The 23,152-nt window shown below is 36.8% G+C and overlaps 1 protein-coding gene across 1 annotated transcript in view; it reads left to right on the top strand.

Moving 5' to 3' along the window:
- The first annotated feature begins 9,360 nt into the window (after positions 1-9,360).
- zda (peptidyl-prolyl cis-trans isomerase zonda) overlaps positions 9,361-23,152 on the top strand; it is a 136,174-nt gene continuing 122,382 nt past the window's right edge. Inside the window, exon 1 of the mRNA XM_089099717.1 lies at positions 9,361-9,476. Coding sequence (XP_088955843.1) covers positions 9,392-9,476 — 85 coding nt within the window. The 5' untranslated portion in view covers positions 9,361-9,391. The remainder of the gene's footprint in view (positions 9,477-23,152) is intronic.

Genomic DNA, 23,152 nt, shown 5'->3' with positions numbered 1-23,152 from the left:
CTGGAGCTTTTGAAGCCCAGTGACTGAGAAGCTCACTGGTGACATCACACAACGACTCAGCAACGCAAAAACATCCACTGAGCTCACTGGTGTCCCACAAGAATATTTGGTGACGTCTTCAGTGACTGGGCCAGTGACGCAAAAATAAGCTCTAACATTTCCGTTCATATTTTTCGTATTTTTTCTTTGAACTTTTGGCAATGGACAAATGAATATTCATACATAACCATCATACTAAAAACAAAATTGATACCAAAATTTCCATTATCTTAAATCCTATGCAATCATTAGCAAAATCACAATATAATTTAACTTTTTTTTCTTACTTAAATTTATGTTACATTATTACATAAATTGAATTTGGACACATTTTCTCATTTTAGTTATTTCATTTCCATTAATTTTTGATTGCAAATGTACTTTCACACTGATACTCTAAATGCTCGTTCTTTATTATAAAGGTGCTTTCATATTGATACTTAAAATGCTAGTTGACGTTTCTTATGCCCTAGTCCCTGGAGACATCGTAAAGAAAAAATTACCTGAGTGGCGAGAGTTCTCGTGAAACTTATTCTATTCAGGTTGTGATAAACAGATTAAATGATATTTTATTGTTTTTCCACTAGTTTTGCCAAATAAATTATTTGAAAGAGTTAATGTCTGAACCACTATTAGTTGTGTTTATCATAGGGTAATCAAAAGCTACGATCTATGTTCGTGGCGTTCTCTTCAGCATTTTCGGAGAAAAGAAAAGTTTCAAGCACCTGAATGCACTTCAATAATCCAGATAGTCCATTTTATGGAAAAACTGGATGAAAAACTCTCAATGTAGATAAGTATTGCGGTCCCTTTTTTCCATTTTCTCGAAAGAAAAAAACTGAAGGTTTTTCCTCTTTTACTTTTACGTTCCTTTTTCAAGCTATGAACAAAGGCTGATCAGAAAAAAAAAGAAAAAAGTACTCTGTTGGACAAGTTCCCATTTTATACAGTAAGTACCATTTGTGTTTTAGCAGGTATTTAGGAGGGGGGCTGGAGAGTTGTCAAGAGCGGAAGTGCTGCTCAAAGCAGGTAATCATCACTGACTAGGTGAAATCAAAATTTCTTTTTTATAGTTGATAGATGGCATTAGATCCGACATTTCATGTTGGAGGTTGGAGAATTTAAAGATGCGGGAAACCACGCAGGGGTGACCCCATGCTAATTGGCCAATATTTTCAATTTAAAAAGCTTGTTGACATGAGTGCGAGCGACGCGAAGCGTCGCGAGCGGCAAATTTTAGGAAAATGACACTTTTTATACAAAATTAACACTATTTTGCCACCAATAGTGGCACCAAAAAATCCGGCTCAGTGGCAACCCTGCCTGGAAGCCTCCAAACCACAACAACATTTTACAAATAAGACAAGTAAGTTTTTGATCCAAAATATAAACCGTAGCCTACTATAATGTACCTATGCTTTTGAAAAGACCTGATTGGTCAGCATTACAAACGTGCTTAAGAGTGAGAATGGCCTGGTTTTGTCTTGTAGGCTAGTCAGAGACAGCACTCTAGAATGCTAGTTTAGTGGTTTACAGTAAACCATTTACGGTAAAATTCTACTTTAGTTACTTTTAGCTATCTTGGAAAGGGGTTGGGTTAGGAAAATGAAACTTTCAGGGATGGATCTACATGCTAAGGTATGTTTTGGGAAGGTACTTTGAAGTACCTACCTCCACTCTTCCCCCCCCCTCTATAAAATGGCAAATTACTGCACATTACTAGTTGTTTTAGCTCACATTTCATCCTATATTATTATCATAATTATAAATCACTGCATACCTTACACAACTTCAGCTTTTAACCTTGTTTGTTAAAATATATTCCAAAATTCTATTTCCACTATTAGCCATTTAATTTTCTTCCCATGCTGACTTTGGCTGTGGTATAATGAAACTGGGTTTGTTGTGATGTCACAACTTTGCTTATCATAACCCCTTAAGGGTAGCATGCAGGTGCCAAACAACTCTGTGTTGATGAGCCATTTAAACTTTATTAATTAGGGAAAGGATTTGACAAGAGATAGACCAGTAAAAAATCCAAATTGTTTTTAGAGGACAAATTATGTTATAAGAAGATGTTTTTGTTTTTATAGGTCCATGCTCTCATAAAGTTTCTGTTGAGTTTATTGAAACACTAGCATGGACTTCCTGTAGTTATGGACTCTCCATAAAACATTTAAAAGTGTAAAGATGCACCTTAGCTAGGGGGAAGTTGTACTTGGGGTGGATTTCTAAGGGGAGAATTTTCCTTTGGGAGGGAAATTTCAGATGAGTGAATATTCTGGGGGAAATGTTACACTGGGGGGTATTGACAGAATTACTATATGAAATTCTTTTTAATTGTTTTACATTCTCTTTGCCAAATTTTTTATATGGAGATGTTCCAGGGGCTTTTTTCTGTGCATTTTGTTTTCTGGAAAATAATTTCCATGGAAGGGGGCATTTCTGGAGTGACCGAAAAACCGATGTATAGATTAAAGTCTTATTCGAATGAAAAAATACTAAGGAGAATTTTTCAGGGTGAATTGTCCATAAGCAATTTTACAGAGAGGGGGGATTCTCAGCTGAAGTTGTGTAAGGTATGCAGTGATTTATAATTATGATTGTAATATAGGATGAAATGTGAGCTAAAACAACTAGTAATGTGCAGTAATTTGCCATTTTATAGAGGGGGGGAGGAAGAGTGGAGGTAGGTACTTCAAAGTACCTTCCCAAAACATACCTTAGCATGTAGATCCATCCCTGAAAGTTTCATTTTCCTAACCCAACCCCTTTCCAAGATAGCTAAAAGTAACTAAAGTAGAATTTTACCAACTATTTTCTAGACCAATACAAGAAGTTTAAAAGAGCAAGAGATAAGGGTAAATATATACCAAATCATATTATTGAGTTAGGAATAAATTGAATACACCATTTGATGCCTTTTTTATGCTGAGTACAAATATAATAATCATTTCTATTCGAAATGAATTCCCCCCCCTGTATATGCCAATTCAGGGTATATATTTCTACATTAGGGGGGGGGGCAAATTTTGTTTGTGATGTAAATGGGAGGTAAGTTTAAAATTTACCCCCCCCCTAATGTAGAAATACACTGAATTGGCATATATAGGGGGGGGGGGGCTAAAATTTATTTCTGATAGAAATGATTATTATGTTTGTAATCAGCATAAAAAAAAGGCATCGAATGGTGTATTCACTTTATTCCTAACTCAATAATATGATTTGGTATATATTTACTGAGATAAGTTGAGAAATCTAACTGGAAACTTTACCAGAACCATGAAGCCACACCAGCTAAAGAATGCAAGAATAATCCAAAGAAATTCTGGCAATTTGTATCATACAAATGTCCAGGCTGGCTGTTAATAAACTAACTGCTTCAGGAGCTGAACTAACAGCAAAATATTTTCCAGGCCAGTACAAGAAGTTCAAAAGAACAAGAGACAGGTTGAGAAATTTAACTGGAAACTTTACCAGAACCATGAAACCACACTAGCTAAAGAATGCAAGGAAAATCCAAAGAAATTTTGGTAATTTGTGTCATATAAAAGTCCTGGTTGTTTGTCAATAAACTAACTGCTTCAGGAGCTGAACTGGTAAATTTTTACCAAATCATATTATTGACTTACAAATAAAGTGAATATACAACTTGATGTCTTTTTTTATGTTCTTTCCAAATATAATAATTATTTTTGTTGGAAATGAATTTTACCCCCACCCCTATATATACCAATTCAGGGTATATATTTGCACATTAGGGGGTGGGGGAAAAGTTTAATCTTACCTTTCATTTACATCAGAAATAAAATTTACCCCCAACCCCCTAATGTGCAAATATATACTCTGAATTGGTATAAATAGGGGTGGGGGTAAAATTCAGTTCTGACAAAAATGATTATTATATTTGGAAAGAGGATAAAAAAGGCATCAAGTGGTATATTCGCCTTATTTGTAAGTCAATAGAGTGATTTGGTAAAAATTTACTGCTGAACTAACAGATGACAAAGAAATTGCAGTTGAATTAAACCACAAGTTTCTGTCTGTTTTTAGTAGCACATCAAATACAAACATACCCAATGTTGAATCCATGCAAATCCACCATCCATTAGAGACCATTGACATTCATAGTTCAAATATTCTCAAGTGATTTAAATTGCTAGATGTCAAAAAATCAGTTGGGGCCTGATAGGTTACATCTGCATCGTCTAAAAGAAGTTCCTGAAGACATTGCCAGGCTACTCTCTCAATTATTCAAAGTCTCCCTATGTAACAAGGAAATGCAAACAGATTGAAAACAATATTTGTCACCCCTTTGTTCAAAAAGGGAAATAAAGCTAGCTCAGGAAACTACCATCCCATAAGTATAACTTTTGCTGCTGCTAGAATCATGGAAAGAATAGTAAATGACTCTGTCTTGAAGCATCTCAAATAAGCATGGGCACTGTTCTGTTTTTCTAAAGAAACAGGAAACAAATAAACAGGGCTTGATTGAAACAGAACAGGTCAACAAAAAAACAGAAGACATGTTTCTGTTCTGTTTTTTGGTAAAAACAGGAAACAGCTGTTTTTATTCAAAAAACAGCTGTTTAAACAGTTTTTTTTTAATCACCTAAATCTTAAAGAAGAAAAAATTTTAAATGATAAGTTTTGGTTTATTACCAGTATTGTTGCAGCATTTTCCGCCAAAAAGAACAGTTTTTCAATAAAGGGGCAAAAAAATGTCTATGCATACAACATTGCCATCTTTTTTTATGGTTAGTTTCTTCCCTTTTCCCATTCCTTTTTTCCAAAAATGCGCTTTTATGTTTATAAAGCATCTCCTCGAATTTTCTGGTAATGCATACTAATTATTTGCAACATTTTGAAAATAAAATAATTTTTGTCATCAAATTGTTTAATCAGCTTAAACCCATTAGTGTTTAAGCAAAGCCCATAGTTACTTTGGCAGGGGACAGTCTTGCCCTCCAGACCATGCTTTCCCCTTCCTCCATCCTAATGTTTGGAAGCCACCTGAAACAATGCATGAAAGAAGAAAAATGCACAGGAAAATGACACTTCTTACCACCAATCAAAAATTTGTGTTGCCTTGCAGCTTAAAACATCTTTTTAAGATTAATTATTTCCTAGCCAATTTGTGTGAGAGACAAATCAAAAGGAAAATTCATGGTTTAAGGGTACTTTGTATATTTTTACATTGCTTTGTGCTAGAAAATAATGTTCTAGGCCCTCCAACAAATTCATTCTTAAGTAAATATGTAAAAGGAAATTTTTCAAATTCTGAATTACAAAGAAACTTAGACCCTTTGCTACACAATACTTTCTTTAAGAATTCTCTTCTCTTAATACGTTTTCAAACAGATGTAATAAAAAAAACAATTGCACTTTTTGATAACTTATTTCAAAAATTTCTTTTGCTTTGCAGCAGAAAATACTTTCTCCAACCCATAAACTTACTTTATTATAGAAAGTGTTACTACTTCAAACTTTTGTTTTAAGAATACAAGTGGGCATGCCTTTGATTATTTAGGCATGTTTTCATGATCCATTCCCAAAGAAAAAGGGGTAGTGACAACCTCAACTATCAATGTTTGAACAAGTGTAACATGTCTTTGGATAACATGTCTTAGGATAGCCTGTATTGCAACCTCATTTTTTGACAGACTCCCAGCTCCCCACTCTTCTTCTCCCATTCCTTTCACCACCCTCGTCTTTAGACACTGCATCAGTTTATTCAGATTCTTCAGCAAGCATATCTTCATTTTCGGAGTTTTCAGAACAAGGAACAGAAAGACTGTCTGAATAGTTTTCAACAGTTGGATCAACTTCATCAAAGGATTCCAAGCATTCTTCTTCAGGGATGCTTTGACTCAACAAAAATCCAAGAAAGCATGCAGCAGATGAATGAAGACAATGTTAAAAACCTGAAGTTCAAGAAAGGGCTCATATCCTATAGGCTTTGGTGACATTGTTCCCTGAATCAGTCACAACACAGAACATCTTATCTATTATTGAAAACTTCCTGATTGCAACTTGGATTGCTGAAAGAATGTTAGTAGTTGTATGAGAATGCTTATGCCTCTTGAAATGTGAAAAATAGTGGTGCAACCTCTCCTCATTTTTCATCTTCCTTGGGTAATAGGCAGTGATACCTATAAAGCCAGATCCTTTTGCAGACCAGCAGTGAAACGTCAAGCTAGTCTGAGTGGCAGATCTTAAAGCAGCCTTCTGAACTTCTTTTTTTCTGGCAGCAAAACTTATGTGACGAGAGTTCCCCCAAATTGTGCTTTCAAGCCTCCTGTTTTTTTTGTTTTTTTTTTTAATAAGCTGTTTCCTATCTGGCTTATCAAAAGTAGAAAGTGGCAATTTTTCCTTAAACAGGGTTTTGCAGCAGAGCATCTGCAGAGCTTGTTTTGATCAATTGGAAAAAAAAAAAAATGTATCTCTGCTCTTCTTATTCCAGATTTCACTAATCCATTGCCATATGTGTCACTTGCTTTACTATCTGGAGCTCTCTCAACAGAAGCAGCCTGACTTGATATATTTTTTTAGTTGGGTTGGGTTTGTTATTTTCTGCACCAGCCGCATATACTTTATCTTTGTGCATATCCATTGTGTGCTGCCTTTTAAGATAATATATAAATGTCATGGCAGAGACTCCCTTAGCCTTTACAGACGCTCTTCAGAAGTTGCACCTAATACTTCCTTTGCTTCTTTTCTTCCATAGGGTACCCAGAGAGATGTATTGGATCCAAGTCATCATCAGAAAATGACATCATGCTTATCTTAAAACAAAGGTTAATTTTAGGATTTTTCACAGAATTAGAAGCACCTTCCAGTAGCCTACCATTTTGAAAATAGCACCTCCAGCTAAATATCTGACCTCTTTCACCTCAGTGGCATAATTAGGGGGAAAGGGGCCAATTTTTCCCTGAGTGGTTTTGTTTGTGCAATGAGCCAAGAAAACCTGTCAGCAAATAAAACCAAAATGACAGCCCTAACTATGGTTTCCTAAAAACTTGGACAATTTGCAGCACAGTATTATAATATACAGTATTATAAGGTTATTTTCATTTGTTATTTTTGAAGTGTATTAACCATGGTCCAGTAGGGCTTTTAGTGTTAATAAATCATATCATATCAATTTTTATGGGAATTTACTCGTCTATAATAGGTATTTAAGAGACAGAAATAATATACTGCTTAGTGGCATTTTTTCTTAATTTATAGTGCTGTATGGCAAAAGTTACCGTGTTCACCAGAAGATGTGTTATTCTACAGAATGAGAAAAGTGTATCAGCATTTTCTAAGACTTTGGCCAGCTAGGCAAGAATCAGCTGGTTAGGCCACTGTTTCAACTCTAGGCTTTTCCCTGAAAGGGTTTCCATTGATTATATTTAGAGATGGTAGAAAAAGTATATTTGGCATCTTGAAAACGTATATGTTGTTAGGTTGATGCAATAAAAAGTGCCAGCAAAAACATATATTTCTACTGGACAAGACTTCAATACATTTACATTCCTCTCTGACTAAACGTTTAAGAAAATTTACAATGAATAATCGGTATTTATCATGTATAGGCTAGCATGGTAATCATAGCAAGTCACTGTTATCTAGCAGCATAAATTCCATAAAAACTGTTGAACTAAAGTTTTCCTGGTTAAAGGTACAGATTACTTCCCATGTAATGTAGGATACAGAGGCTCTACCATTAGAACTAGAATATACAGTAATAAGTGATTTGTTTGAATCCTGCTTCACCTAGACAGTATCTCTGCAACTTGGCTGCTCAATTGACTGAATAATATACACAAAAAAATAAGTTGTTTTAGTGAAACAAAACTGCACCTTTACTGTTCTCCCATTTACACACCTACTTACTCTCATCTGACTCCTAAGCTTTAATTTTGCCTAGCTTAAACAATCTAGCAGCACGTTTGATATGTTAGACACACTGAGTGCCATCATTTTACTTACTTCTGCTTTATATTAATGCTCCAATTCCAAAAACTGTATGGGGCATAACCACGCTTCTTCAAAATTTCAAATTACAATTTATAGCACTATTTTGTAAGTTCGAAAGTTCTTAATATCTCAAATCAATAAAGTCAAATCAAATCAATCTCAAATCAAACAGAAGAAAAACAGTTAGAAAAAAAAACAGAAACAGGACAAAATAATTATTATAAAAACAGAAGCAGAACAGAACAGGTAAATAAAAAACAGGTCATATGTTTCTGTTCTCTGTTTTTTTGTAAGAACAAAACAGAAACAGGTTTAAAAACAGAACAGAAACAGTGCTCATGCTTAATCTCAAACTTAATGCAATACTATTGCCTAGCCAATATGGTTTTTAACCAGGAAAGTCTATAGAAATAAATTTGCTAGAGACATAACAGATCTAATTGATCAGGGCTTACCTGTGGATGTCTTCCTGCTTGACCTTCCAAAAGCATTTGACAAACTTCCACATCCACACTTGAATATTAAACTCGTCTCATGTAGAATTAATGTAGATTTTGTTGGGTGGATTTCAGCTTTTCTTTCAGATAGAACACAGAGAGTGAGGCTTTTTACTGATGAAAGGGAATCAATCCTCTCTGAGAGATATAGAGTCATCAGTGGTGTCCTGCAGGGTAGTGTCTTAGGACCTACCCTATTCAAAATTTTTGTATAAATGATATTTTTCGATTAACTACAAATCATCTATCTCTCTATTCAGATGACTCAAAGTTGTTTGATGCAGTCAATTATGAGTCACTACAGGCAGATCTTAACCATATTCAAAAATGGGAAAAAACATGGTACATGAGCTTCAATACTGACAAATGTAGTGTTATTGATTTTGGCAAGTCCAACCCAGGTTTCAAGTATACTAAGGTCAATCCAGGCCTGGATCCAGAGCCCTGATTTGGAATATGCTTCTGTTTTAGGAGAGAAAAGTTGAATATCACCCCTTCATCTAGAATTCTATTCAAAATATGTGTGTTAAAGCTGGGTTTGCTATTGTCATAATGTTATGCAAGGGGAAGTTAAAACCAAGTGTTGCAATAGGTGTTTAAAAGATCTAAAACTGAACTAGCCAGCCATGACAGAAAAAATATAAATACAAAAACAGGTCTATGGCCAGTAAATGAAAACAACAAAAACGAATATATTTTGCCTGTATCAAACAAGGCATATTCAGCATAGACAAAAAAAAAACTAAAACTAAAAAATGTACATAAAACTAAAATAAATAGGATGAATATTTATATTCCCAGTATCTCTATTTATTGATAAACCTGCAAAAATATGTTTTTTAATTTCTAATACTTCAAGAGCCCATTACATGAAACCTTTATAATTGGAAATGGCTGTTGCCTCCTCGAACTGCACAAAATGGTCCAAATTAAAAAATGAATGTTCTGCTAAGGCTGAAGTGAAACTGTCTGGAGGTTTGTAAATTTTAGCACATTATCCATTGAATTCTGGTGCTCAATAAATTTTTCTATAAATTTCTGGTGTGTTCGACCAATGTAAAATTTCCCACAAGAGCAAGGGATGCTATAAACACCAATTGACAAAATATTCTGTGTTATATATTTTTCAGAATTTAAAAAGTTAATCAGTGGTCTGATTGATTTAAAACAAGTTGAAATATTATGCTTGAGTAAAGTTTGTTTGATTTACTCCCCAAGAATTGGTCTGTAAGGCAATGAAATGTATCTATTGGAAATTATGGGGTCCAAAAGTTGAGAACCTTTGTTTTTATTACCTTTTTTCAAACTTACTCTGCCTTTTCTGTATTATTTCATTTACAAATTTTACAGGATATCCATTACAAAATAAAATATCTCTCAAATACAATAGTTTGCTATTAATATACTTCAGGGAACAAATTTTAAAAACTATCAAATACCGTAATGATATGACTGTTCCTTTTTCCACAAAATAAGTTTTTCAAAGAAAAGTAAAGAACTCCATTAAACAAAAAATGAGCAAAAATGAAATCAAATAATCTACCAAGCGTGAAACTACCACAAATCAGTATTGCTAAATAAATAAAACCCAAAACAAACAGAAAATACAATAAATAACCAAGTCAAACTCAAAACGAGTGGAAATTAACATCAGTTGGGCTCATAACCCCTATGCCTTCCCAAGGCCAGAACATAATTTGCACTTTACTGAAAAAAATATAAATGCTTTTACTTTTATAAATTTAATAAATCGAATAATATTTATATTTGATTACTAAATATCAATATATGTATATTAAACTGACAAAGCACATTCCTTTGTATTTTTTTTAGTAAAGTGCAAATTATGTTCTGGCCTTGGGAAGGCATAGGGGCCCAACTTATGTTAATTTCTGCTCGTTTTGAGTTTGACTCGGTTATTTATTGTAATTTCTGATCGTTTTAGGTTTTATTTATTTATTGATACTGATTTGTGGTAGTTTCACGCTTGGTAGATTATTTGATTTTATTTTTGCTCCTATTTTGTTTTATAGGGTTCTTTACTTTTCTTTGAAAAGCTTATTTAGTAGATAAAGTTTTTTAAATTAATTTCTGTTCTTTTTATATTGACATAGTCTTTTCAGGGAAAAAGAAAATAATACTTTAAATCTTTTCGTTTTTTAAGACTTTATAGTTTGGCCTGCTATTTGTATGCTGGAGAAAAATTTTCAGCAATTTTTAACAACATACACCCTTTTAAAAATCCGGACACAAATAATAGTGTTTAATTTAGTTTCATACCTCCTCTAGTTGACCTGAGATGGAAAACTTGATACGATTTGCAAAACAAATCTGTTTACTTTCTTTGATAGCTTGGCTACGCTTACGCTATTTTGATTTGGTAAAATTTTAAGAGCAGAAGTAGCCCCAAAAGTTTTAAAATAATACTCCCAGTCGTTCTCGGGATACTGCTGAGATGCCTCATTGGGAATTAGCATTAACACAGTGCATTTATATATAACCCTTGCCCTGAAGACTGTGGGGGGGAGTGTCGTGCTCAAAGGTATAATTTACTGAACTTTAACTGCGTGGAACAAAATGGCTATCTCAAAATTTTGATTGTATGTGTTTGGGGAAATGGTGGGTGTGGAAGGGGTGTTAGTTACCTTCCAATTATTTTCGACTTTTAAAAAGGGCACTAGTCATTTCAATTTCTAATGGAGTGAGCCCTTTTTGAAGTTTCTACGACAACGCGTTCGATAAAAACTTTATATGCCCCCAGGGCATAACTTACAAACCTTGTCCTGAGTGCTGTGAGGGGGTTGTCATCTCAAAGACCTAGTTTACAGAACTTAAAACTATGTTGAATAATGTGGCCATGTTAAAATTTTTATTGGATGTGTTTGAGGAGAAGGTGGGCGTGAGAGGGGGGTTAGTTGCCATCCAATCAATTTTGACTATTAAAAACGGCACTAGCCCTTTGAATTTCTAATCGAATTAGACCTTTTTCAAGTTTCTACGACAAAGACTTCAATAAAAACTTATATGCCCCCAGGGCATAACTTATAATCCTTACCCTGAAGACTGTGGGGAGAGTGTCCCCCTCAAAGGTATAATATCCTGAACTTTAATTGCGTAGAACAGAATGACTATCTCAAGATTTTGAATTTCTAATCGAATGAGCCTTTTTTGAAGTTTCTATGATAACGCCTTCTATAAAAACCTTATATGCCCCCAGGGCATAACTTACAACCCTTGCCCCGAGGGTAGTGGGGGAGTGTCCTCCTCAAAACATATTTTCTATCGGGAAATCAACTACGCTGAACGAAATGGATATCTCATAATTGATTGGGTGTGTTTGGGGGAATGATGGACAGGGGGGGAGGGGGCTAGTTGCCCTCCAATCACTTTCGACTATTAAAAAGGGCGCTAGTTCTTTGAATTTCCTATCGTATGAGCCTTTTTTGAATTTTCTACGACAACGCCTTCTATAAAAAAACTTATATGCCCCCAGGGCATAACTTAAAACCCTTGCCCCGAGGGTTGTAGGGGAGTGTCCTCCTTAAAAACATATTTTGCATCTGGAAATCAACTACACTGAACAAAATGGCTATCTAAAAATTTTGTTTGGATGTGTTTGGGGGAATGGTAGGCGTGGGTGGGGCTTGTTGCCCACCAATCACTTTCGATTTTTAAAAAGGGCACTAGCCCTTCCAATTCCCAATCGAATGAGCCTTTTTTGAAGTTTCTACGACAACGCTTTCTATAAAACCTTATATGCCCCCAGGGCATAACTTAAAAACCATGCACCGAGGGTTGTGGGGGAGTGTCTTCCTCGAAAACATGTTTTCTAAAAACATATTTTCTATCTGGAAATCAACTACGCTGAACAAAATGGCTATCTGAAAATTTTGATTGGATGTGTTTGGGGGAATGATGGGCGTGGGGGGGGGCTAGTTGCCCTCCAATCACTTGCGACTATTAAAAAGGGCACTAGCTACTCCAATTTCCAATCGAATGAGCCGTTTTAGAAGTTTCTACGACAACGCCTTCTATAAAAACCTTATATGCCCCCAGGGCATAAAAACCCTTGCACTGAGGGTTCTGGGGAGTGTCCTCCTCAAAAAGATATTTTCTATCTGGAAATCAACTACGCTGAACAAAATGGCTATCTCAAAATTTTGATTGGATGTGTTTGGGGGAATGATGGGCGTAGGGGGGCTAGTTGCCCTGCAATCACTTTCTACTATTAAAAAGGACACTAGCTTCTCCAATCTCCAATCGAATGAGCCTTTTTCGAGGTTTCTACGACAGCGTCTTCTATAAAAATATTATATTCCCCCAAGGCATAACTTAAAACCCTTGACCCGAGGGTTTTAGGGGATTGTCCTCCTCAAAAACTTATTTTCTATCTGGAAATCAACTATGCTGAACAAAATGGCTATATCAAAATTTTGATTGGATGTGTTAGGGGGAATGATGGGCGTGGGGGGGGGCTTTTTTGCCCTCCAATCACTTTCGACTATTAAAAAGGGCACTAGCTACTCCAATTTCCAATCGAATAAGTCCCTTTCGAAGTTTTTACGACAACGCCTTCTATAAAAAACTTTTATTCCCCCAGGGCATAACTTACACCCCTTGCCCTGAGGGCTGTGGGGGAGTGTTCTCCTCAAAAACATAATTTCTATCTGGAAATCCACAACACTGAACAAAATGGTTATCTACAAATGTTGATTGGATGTGTTTGGGGAAAAGGTGGGCGAGATAGGGGGGCTAGTTGCCCTCAAATCACTTTTGACTATTAAAAAGGACACTAGACCTTTGAATTTCAAATCGAATGAGCCCTTTTTCAAGTTTCTATGACAAAGATTTCAATAAAAACTTATATTCCCCCTGGGCATAACTTATAATCCTTACCCTGAAGACTGTGGGGAGAGTGTCCCCCTCAAAGGTATAATATCCTGAACTTTAATTGCGTAGAACAGAATGACTATCTCAAGATTTTGATGGAATATGTTTGGGGAAATGGTGGGCGTGAAAGGGGTGATAGTTGCCCTCCAATTACTTTTGACTATTAAAAAGGACACTAACCATTTCAATTTCCATTCGAATGAGCCCTTTTTGAAGTTTCTACTACAATGCGTTCAGTAAAAATTTTGTATGCTCACAGGGCATAACTTACCACCCTTGTCTTGAGGGCTGTGATTGGCAGTTGTCATCCTTGAAAACCAAATTTAAAGAACTTGAAACTACATTGAATAATGTGGTTATCTCAATATTTTTATTGGATGTTTTTGGGGAAAAGGTGGGCGTGAGAGGGGGGGTTAGTTGCCTTTCAATCACTTTCGATCATTAAAAAGGGCACTAGCCCTTTGAATTTCCAATCGAATGAGCCTTTTTTGAAGTTTCTGCGACAAAGCCTTCAATAGAAACCTTATATACCCCCAGGGCATAACTTACAACCCTTGCCACGAGGGTTGTGGGGGAGTGTCCTCCTCAAAAACATATTTTCTATCTGGAAATCAACTAAGCTGAACAAAATGGCTATATCAAAATTTTGATTTGATGTGTTGGGGGGAATGATGGGTGGGGGGGGGGCTCGTTGCCCTCCAATCGCTTTCTACTATTAAAAAGGGCACCAGCCCTTTGAATTTCCAATCGAATGAGCCCTTTTTGAAGTTTCTACGACAACGCCTTCTATAAAAACCTTATATGCCCCCAGGGCATATCTTAAAACCCTTGCCCTGAAGGTTCTGGGGGAGTGTCCTCCTCAAAAACATATTTTTTATCTGGACATCAACTACGCTGAACAAAATGGCTATCAAAAAGTTTGATTGGATGTGTTTGGGGAAATGATGGGCGTAGGGGGGGCTACCTGCCCCCCAATTACTTTTGACTATCAAAAAGAGAACCAGCCTTTAATTTACAATTGAATGAGCCTGTTTTGAAGTTTCTGCGACAATGCCTTTTATAAAAACCTTAAATGGTCCCAGGGCATAACTTGAAACCTTTGCCTAGAGGGTTGTAGGAGAGTGTCCTCCTCAAAAATATATTTTCTATCTGGAAATCAACTACGTTGAACAAAATGGCGATCTCAAAATTTTCATTGGATATGTTTGGGGAAAAGGTGACGGCGTTGGGTGGGGGGGGGGGTTAGTTGCCCTCCAGTAACTTTCGACTCTTAAAAGGGGCAGTAGCCCTTTTAATTTCCAATCGAATGAACCTTTTGTGAAGTTTCTATGAGCACGCCTTCTATAAAAACCATATGCCCGCAGGGCATAAATTAAAACCCTTGCCCCGAGGGTTGTAGGGGAGTGTCCTTTTCAAAAACATATTTTCTATCTTGAAATCAACTACGCTGAAAAAAATGGCTATCTCAAAATTTGATTGAATGTGTTTGGGGAAATAATTGGCGTGGGGGGGCTAGTTGCCCTCCAATCACTTTTGACTATTAAAAAGGGCACTAGCATTTTGAATTTCAAATCGAATGAGCATTTTTGGAAGTTTCTACGACAACTCCTTCTATAGAAACTTATATGCCACCAGGGTATAACTTGAAACCCTTGACCCGAGGGTTTTGGGGGAGTGTCCTCCTCAAAAACATATTTTCTTTTTGAAAATCAACTACGTTGAACAGAATAGCTATCTCCAATTTTGATTGGATGTTTTGGGGGGAATGATGGGCGTGGGGGGGGGCTAGTTGCCCCCCAATCACTTTCGACTATTAAAAAGGGCAGTAGCTACTCCAATTTCCAATCGAATGAACCCTTTTCGAAGTTTTTACGACAACTCCTTCAATACGAAGTGCCCAGGTATGGAGAAGAAAGAAGAAGAAGAAAAAAGAAAAATAAATAATACATTGTGCCCACATCGTTCTTTACTTAGGCAGTTCTATCGCGCTGCCTATGATTAGCTATTAAAAAGGGCACTGGCCCCCTCAATTTCCAATTGAATGAGCCCCTTTTGAAGTTTTTACGACAACTCTATCATTAAAACCTTATATGCCCCCATGGCATAACTTACAACCTTTTCCCTGGGGACTCTGGGGAGTTTAGCATCCTTAAATACATAATTTCCAGAACCTTCAACTACGTTAAACAAAATGGCTATCTCTAAACTTTGATTGAACATGTTTGGGAAAATGGTGGGCGTAAGAGGGGTGTTAATTATTCTCCACTCACTTCGACTATTAAAAAGGGCAGTTTCAATTTCCATTCAAATGAGCCCCTTTTGAAATTTCTTCAACAACTTTCTATATAAACCTTATATGCCCCCAGGGCATAACTTACAACCCTTGTACTGAGGGCTCTTATGGGGTTATCATCCTAAAAGACCTAATTTCCAGAACTTTCGACTACGTTGAACAAAATGGCTATCTCAAAATTTTGATTGGATGTGTTTGGGGAAATGGTGGGCGTGAGAGGGGGTTAGTTGCCCTTCAATCACGTTCGACTATTAAAAGGGCACTAGCCCTTTAATTTCAATTTTCAATTGAATAATAATAGCCCTTTTCAATTTTAAATTGAATGAGCCTTTTTTGATGTTTTTACAACATTGCTTTCTATAAAAACCTTACATGCTCCCAGGGCATAACTTACAACACTTGCCCTGAGGGTTTTGGGGGGATGGGTTGTCATCCTGAAAGACCTAATTTCCAAAACTTTCAACTGCGTTGAATAAAATGGCTATCTAAAAATTTTGATTGGATGTGTTTGGGGAAAAGGTGGGCGTGAGAGGGGGGTTAGTTGCCCTGAAATCACTTTCGACTATTAGAAAAGGCACTAGCCCTTTGGATTTTCAATCGAATGAGCCTTTTTTCAAGTTTCTACAACAAAGATTTCAATAATAACCTTATATTCCCCCAGGGCATAACTTATAACCCTTACCCCGTAAGACTGTGGGGGGAGTTTCCTACTCAAAGGTATAATTTTCTGAACTTCAAACTGCGTGGAATAAAATGGCTATCTCAAATTTTTAATTGAAAATGTTTTGGGGAAATGGTGGGCGTGGAAGGGGTGTTAGCTGCCTTCCAATCACTTCGACAATTAAAAAGGACACTAGCCATTTCAATTTCTATCGAATGAGCCTTTTTTGAAGTTTCTACGACGACGCATTCTATAAAAACCTTATATGCCCTCAGGGCATGACTTACAACCCTTGCCCTGAGGGCTGTGGGGGAGTGTTCTCCTCAAAAACATAATTTCTATCTGGAAATCCACAACACTGAACAAATTGGTTATCTAAAAATTTTGATTGGATGTGTTTGGGGAAATGGTGGGCGAGAGAGGGGGGCTAGTTGCCCTCAAATAACTTTCGACTATTAAAAAGGGCACTAGACCTTTGAATTTCCAATCGAATGAGTCCTTTTTCAAGTTTCTACGACAAAGATTTCAATAAAAACTTATTTGCCCCCAGGGCATAACTTATAATCCTTACCCTGAAGACTGTGGGGGGAGTTTCCCCCTCAAAGGTATAATATCCTGAACTTTAACTGCGTGGAACAAAATGGCTATCTCAAGATTTTGATGGAATATGTTTGGGGAAATGGTGGGCGTGAAAGGGGTGATAGTTGCCCTCCAATTAATTTCGACTATTAAAAAGGACACTAACCATTTCAATTTCTAATAGAATGAGCCCTTTTTGAAGTTTCTACGACAACGCCTTATATAAAAACTTTATATGCTCCCAGGGCATAACTTACAACCCTTGTCTTGAGGGCTGTGAGGGAGTTGTCATCCTCAAAGACCTAATTTACAGAACTTAAAACTACATTGAATAATGTGGCTATCTCAAAATTTTGATTGGATGTGTGTGGGGATATGGTGGGCTTGAGAGGGGGGGTTAGTTGCCCTCCAATCACTTTCGATCATTAAAAAGGGCACTAGCCCTGTGAATTTCCAATCGAATGAGTCTTTTTTGAAGTTTCTGCGACAAGAACCTTATATAGAAACCTTAAATATAAACTTTATATAGAAACCTCAATAGAAACCTAATATACCCCCAGGGCATAACTTACAACCCTTGCCACAAGGGTTGTGGGGGAGTTTCCTCCTCAAAAACATATTTTCTATCTGGAAATTAACTACGCTGAACAAAATGGCTATCTTAAAATTTTGATTGGATGTGTTTGGGGGAATGATGGGCGGGGGGGGGCTAGGTGCCCTCCAATCGCTTTCTACGATTAAAAAGGGCACTAGCCCTTTGAATTTCCAATCAAATGAACCTTTTTTGAAGTTTCTACGACAACTTCTTCTATAAAAACCTTATTTGCCCCCAGGGCATAACTTAAAACCCTTGCTCCGAGGGTTGTAGGGGAGTGTCCTCCTCAAAAACATATTTTCTATCTGGAAATCAACTACGCCGAACAAAATGGACATCTCAAAATTTGGATTGGAAGTGTTTGGGGGAATGATGGGCTGGGGGGCGAGCTACTTGCCCTCACTTCACTCACAATCACTTCACAATCACCTCACAATCACTTTCGACTATTAAAAAGGACACTAGAACTCTCGATTTCAAATCGAATGAGCCCCTTTTGAAGTTTCTACGACGACCCCTTCCATATGAAGTGCCCTCCTCTAAAGGAAAAAAATAATAATGATACATTGTGCCAACATCCTTCTTATATGCCCTCAGGGCATAGCTTAAACCCTTGCCCCGAGGGTTTTGGGGGAGTGTCCTCCTCAAAGAGATATTTTCTATCTGGAAATCAACTACGCTGAACAAAATGGCTATCTCAAAAATTTTTATTGGATGTGTTTGAGGGAATGAAGGGCGTGAGAGGTGGGGGCTAGTTGCCCTCCACTCACTTTCGACTATTAAAAAGGGCACTAGCGACTCCAATTTCCAATCGAATGAGCCCTTTTCGAAATTTCAACGACAACTCCTTCGATACGAAATGCCAGGGTATGGAGAAAAAAAAAAACACATTGTGCCCACATCGTTCTTTACTTAGGCAGCGCTAGCGCGCTGCCTATGAAACTTATGTTGTGCACAAAATCTTTTTGATTAATTTCTGTTTGTTTTATATTGACATAGTCTTTTTCGGGGAGAAAGACTGAGCCTTTTCTGAAGCTAAACAACCATCCCTTCCATACAAACCTTTAATACCTCCTTGGCATAACTTACAATCCTTGCCCCTAATCTCGGGAGTTTGTTTCAGCCCCAAAAGCCTTTTTATATGATATTTAGAGTATTTTGAATAGAATGACTATCTCAAAATTTATATTAGATGTATTTCGGGACAATATGACGTTTGTGTAGGGCGGAGAGGGTGGCTGCCCTCTGATCACTTTGACTCTTAAAAAGAGCGCTAGAGCATCTGATTACCAATCCAATGAGCCCCCTTTTGAAGCTTATATGATCACACTTTATAAAAAAACCCTATATGTCCTCAGGGCACAACTTACAACCCTTGCCCTGAGGGCTTGGGGGATTTGTTATCCTCAAAGACATAATTTCCAGACCTTTCTGATAGGCTTAACAAAATGGTTATATCAAATTTTGATTGGAAGTGTTTGGGGAAATGATAGGTGTGGAGGGAGACATTTGCCCTCTGATCGCTTTTGACCAATAAAAAATACTCAATTTCCAATCGAATGAGCCCTTTTTGAAGCTTCTACGACAAAACTTTCTATAAGACCCTTGTGTGCCCCAAGTGCATAACTTACGACCCTTGTCCTGAGGGCTACGGAAGAGGATTGTCATCTTCAAAGAATTAATTTCCAGACCTTTCAACAATGTTGAACAAAATGGCCATTTGAAAATTTTTGGGGAAATGATGGGTGTGGAGGGTGATTCTCCCTCTGATTACTTTCAACTATTAAAAGGGCAATAGCCCTCTCAATTTCCAATCGAAGGAGCCCTTTTTGAAGTTTTTATGACAACACTTTCCATATGACATTATATGCCCCCACGGCATAATTTACAACCTTAGCCCTGAGGGCTGCGGGGGGTTGTCATACTCAAAACATAATTTCTGGAACCTCCAACTACATTCAACAAAATTGTTATATCAAAATGTTGATTGGAAATGTTTGGGGAAATGATGGGTATGGGGGGGGCATTTGCCCTACGATTGCTTTTGACTATTAATAAGGGCATTAGCCCTCCCAATTCCCAATTGAATGGGTCTTTTTTGAAGTTTCTACAACAATGCTGGCAAAGACCCAATTTCCAGAACTTTCAACTACGTTGAACAGAATTTATATCTTAAAATGTTGATTGGATGTGTTTTGGGAAATGGTAGGCATGAGAGAGGCGTTAGTTGCCTTCCAGTCACTTTCGACTATTAAATAGGGCACTAGCACTTTCAATTTCCAATCGAATGAAACCTTTTTGGAGTTTCTACAATAACGCTTTCTATAAAACCTTATATGCCCCCAGGGCATAACTTACAATCCTTGCACTGAGGGCTGTAGGGGGAGTGTCATCCTAAAAGGGTCTGAACTTTTCAACTACGTTGAACAAAATGGCTATCTCAAAAATTTGATTGGATGATTTTGGGGAAATGATGGCCGTCGTAAGGGTGTTAGTTTTCCTCCAATACCTTTTGACTATTAAAAAGGGCACTAGCCCTTCGAAGTTTTCGAAGCTTCTATGACGATGATCTCTAGAAATACCTTATATGCCTCCAGGGCATAACTTACAAACCTTTCCCGGGGGTGTGTGGAGGGGGGGGGGGTATCATCCTCAATGACATAATATCCAGAACTTTCAACTACATTGCAAAAATTGGCTATCTCATAATTTTGATTGGATGTGTTTGGGGAAATGGTGGGTTTTAGGGGGGGGGCTGTTTCCCTCCAATCAGTTTTGACTAGCCTTTTAAAAAGGGTACTAGCCCTTTGCATTTCTAATTTAATGAGCCTTTTTTGAGGTTTCTACGATAATATTTTCTATAAAAACCCTTATATGCCCCCCAGGGCATACCTTACAACCATTGCCTTCAAGACAGGGGGGGGGGGGTTGTCATCCTCAAAAACCTAATTTCCAGAACTTTCATCTACGTTGAACAAAATGGTTATCTCAAAATTTTGATTGGATGTGTTTGGGGAAATGGTGGGCGTGAGAGGGGGGTTAATTGCCTTCTAATCACTTTCGACTATTAAAATGGGCGCTAGCCCTTTCAATTTCTAATCAAATTAGCTTTTTTAACGTTTCTATGACAACATTTTCTATAAAAACCTTATATGCCCCCAGGGTATAACTTACAACCCTTGTCCTGAGGGCTCTGAGTGGGTTATCATCCAGAAAGACCTAATTTCCATAATTTATAACTACGTTGAACAAAATGAATACCTCGAAATTTTGATTGCATGTGTTTGGAGGAATAGTGGGCATGGGAGGGGGGTTAGTTGCCCTCCAATTACTTTCAACTATTAAAAAGGGCGCTAGCCCTTTCAATTTCCAATTGAGTGAGCCCTTTTTGAAGTTTAATGACAACACTTTCTATAAAAACCTTATATGCCCCAAGGGCATAACTTACAAACCTTGCCCTAGGGGTTGTAGGGGGAGTTTTATCCTCAAAGATATAATTACCGGACCTTTCAACTAAGTTGAACAAATTGTCTATCTCAAAATTTTGATTGGATGTGTTTATGAAAATGGTGGGTGTGAGAGGGGGGTTAGTTCCCCTCGAATCAATATTGACTATTAAAAAGGCCACTAGCCCTTTGAATTTCCAATCGAATGAGTCCTTTTTTGAAGTTTCTACTAAAAGTCTTTCTATAAAAACTTTATATGCTCCAGGGTATAACTTACAACCTTTGCCCTGAGGGCTGTGGGGGGAGTATCCTCCTGAAAAACATAATATCTATTTGGAAATCAACTATGATGAACAAAATGGCTATCTCAAAATTTTGAGTGGATGCGTTTGTGGAAATGGTGGGCGTGGAAGGGGTGTTAGTTGCTTTCCAATCACTTTCGACTATTTAAAAGGGCACAAGCCATTCCAATTTCCAATCAAATGAGCCCTTTTCAAAGTTTCTACGAAAACTTCTTTGATACAAAGTGCCCTGGTCTAGAAAAAAATATATTGTGCCAAGATCGTTCTCTTCTGAGGCAGCGCTATTGCGCTGCCTATGATAAGAATGCTTTAAATGGTATTCTGTTTCAAAGAAAATCTTGTGAATTCTAAAAAACTACTATTCTCACTGAAAATTTTTCAAATGTAATGGCATGCCATTTTATAATCAAGAAAAATCAATACCTTTGCAAGAAAAAAAAGTAGATAAAAAGTGGATAAAATTGAAAGTTCCTAGCTTATTCCCCCATATGTAAACTTGAGCAGTCACAGAGAAAGTATGACAAATAAAAATAATTAGGAAGATGAAAATTTAGAATAATCTACGTATATTCCAAATATAGGCAGAATATGCAGTGTAGGATATCCTAAATTATTTATTTTAGCATTTTTATTTTATATATTTTTTCATGTTCTTTTCATGTTATCATAGCATGGTAAAATAAAAGGACTAGGGCTATGGAAAAAGTCATTCTTAAGGGCTAGGCACACGTAGCTGATTTCGGGAACCGATTTCAGCAAGGGTGTATTCCACGTCGAGTGATTATAATTAATGATGCTAAGAGGCAGGGCTTAGTGACGTTTGTCGGTGTTTTTTCGATTAATTTAGGATTAATTTACGATAATCATTAAATACCATTAATTACATGCCTAAAGCTCTAAAGCCCTAGTACATTCCTTGTCTAGAACTTAATTTATGATGATTAATCATCAAAAAACGTCACTAAGCCCCGCCTCGTGGAATACACCCTTGCTGAAATCGATTCCCGAAATCAGGTACGTGTGCCTAGCCCTTTAATAAATATTGGAAAAGAACATACAATAAGAAATCTAATGAGGCTAAAATTTAAAAGAAATAAAATATAAAAGTGTTGCCCACAGGATAATAAAAAGATAAGATTTCAGCTGAAAGTTAAGAGCAGCATTAAGACTAAAATGGATAGAAAGAATTCCATATATGAGGAAACCACCCCCTACTCAACTCCTTAGTCATTGCATTAAAGTTTTTTAGTGCTTTCAAAAAGCCTGTTCTTCCAATTCTTTTTTTGTTTCAGCAGTTGTTATTATTCAAGAAAAAATCAATGTTTGTACAAATAGAAATTCTGAGTGACTTCTGATCTTCCATGTGGCTGAAGCCATTGAAACCTGTACAATTGGGTTCTGTAATGCCGTAAACATATTAAATTATTGTATATAAATAAGAAAATATAAGTATTACCATTTAAGGTAGCTGAAAACAAAACCCCTGATAGAATTTGCCATCCCAGGAAATTTTCTGACATGGCTCATGATGCCCTGTCTTGCCTGTTCCATTTCTGTTATGGTAGACCTGTAAATAATATTTTATGCCATTTTATAAATAAAATGATTGATTGATTACCCCTCCCCCTCTTAGCACCAATAATAAAGGCATAGACAAGAAATATTCCTGGAAACACAAAGGGACTAGATATCAATTTTTAAACACCCCCCCCTTCCTTATATAGAACTCATTCCATATTTATCTAAAGGCTATGAGAGTTAGGCAGCTGTCTTCAACTGTCTTGTTTTGTCCAATATTTTTGTTGACTTTATAAGAACTCCTTTTAATTTTCTCTTCTATTTTGATTTTATCTATTGTTGTTTTTTCCTCATTGTTAGGTCTTTT

Source organism: Artemia sp. Qi Xiang Cuo, chromosome 14 (genome assembly GCF_049724085.1).
Source record: "Artemia sp. Qi Xiang Cuo chromosome 14, ASM4972408v1, whole genome shotgun sequence".
Classification (NCBI taxonomy): Eukaryota; Metazoa; Arthropoda; class Branchiopoda; order Anostraca; family Artemiidae; genus Artemia; species Artemia sp. Qi Xiang Cuo.
The sequence above is the reverse complement of the archived record's forward strand: the minus strand, read 5'-3'. Positions and strand labels throughout refer to the sequence as shown.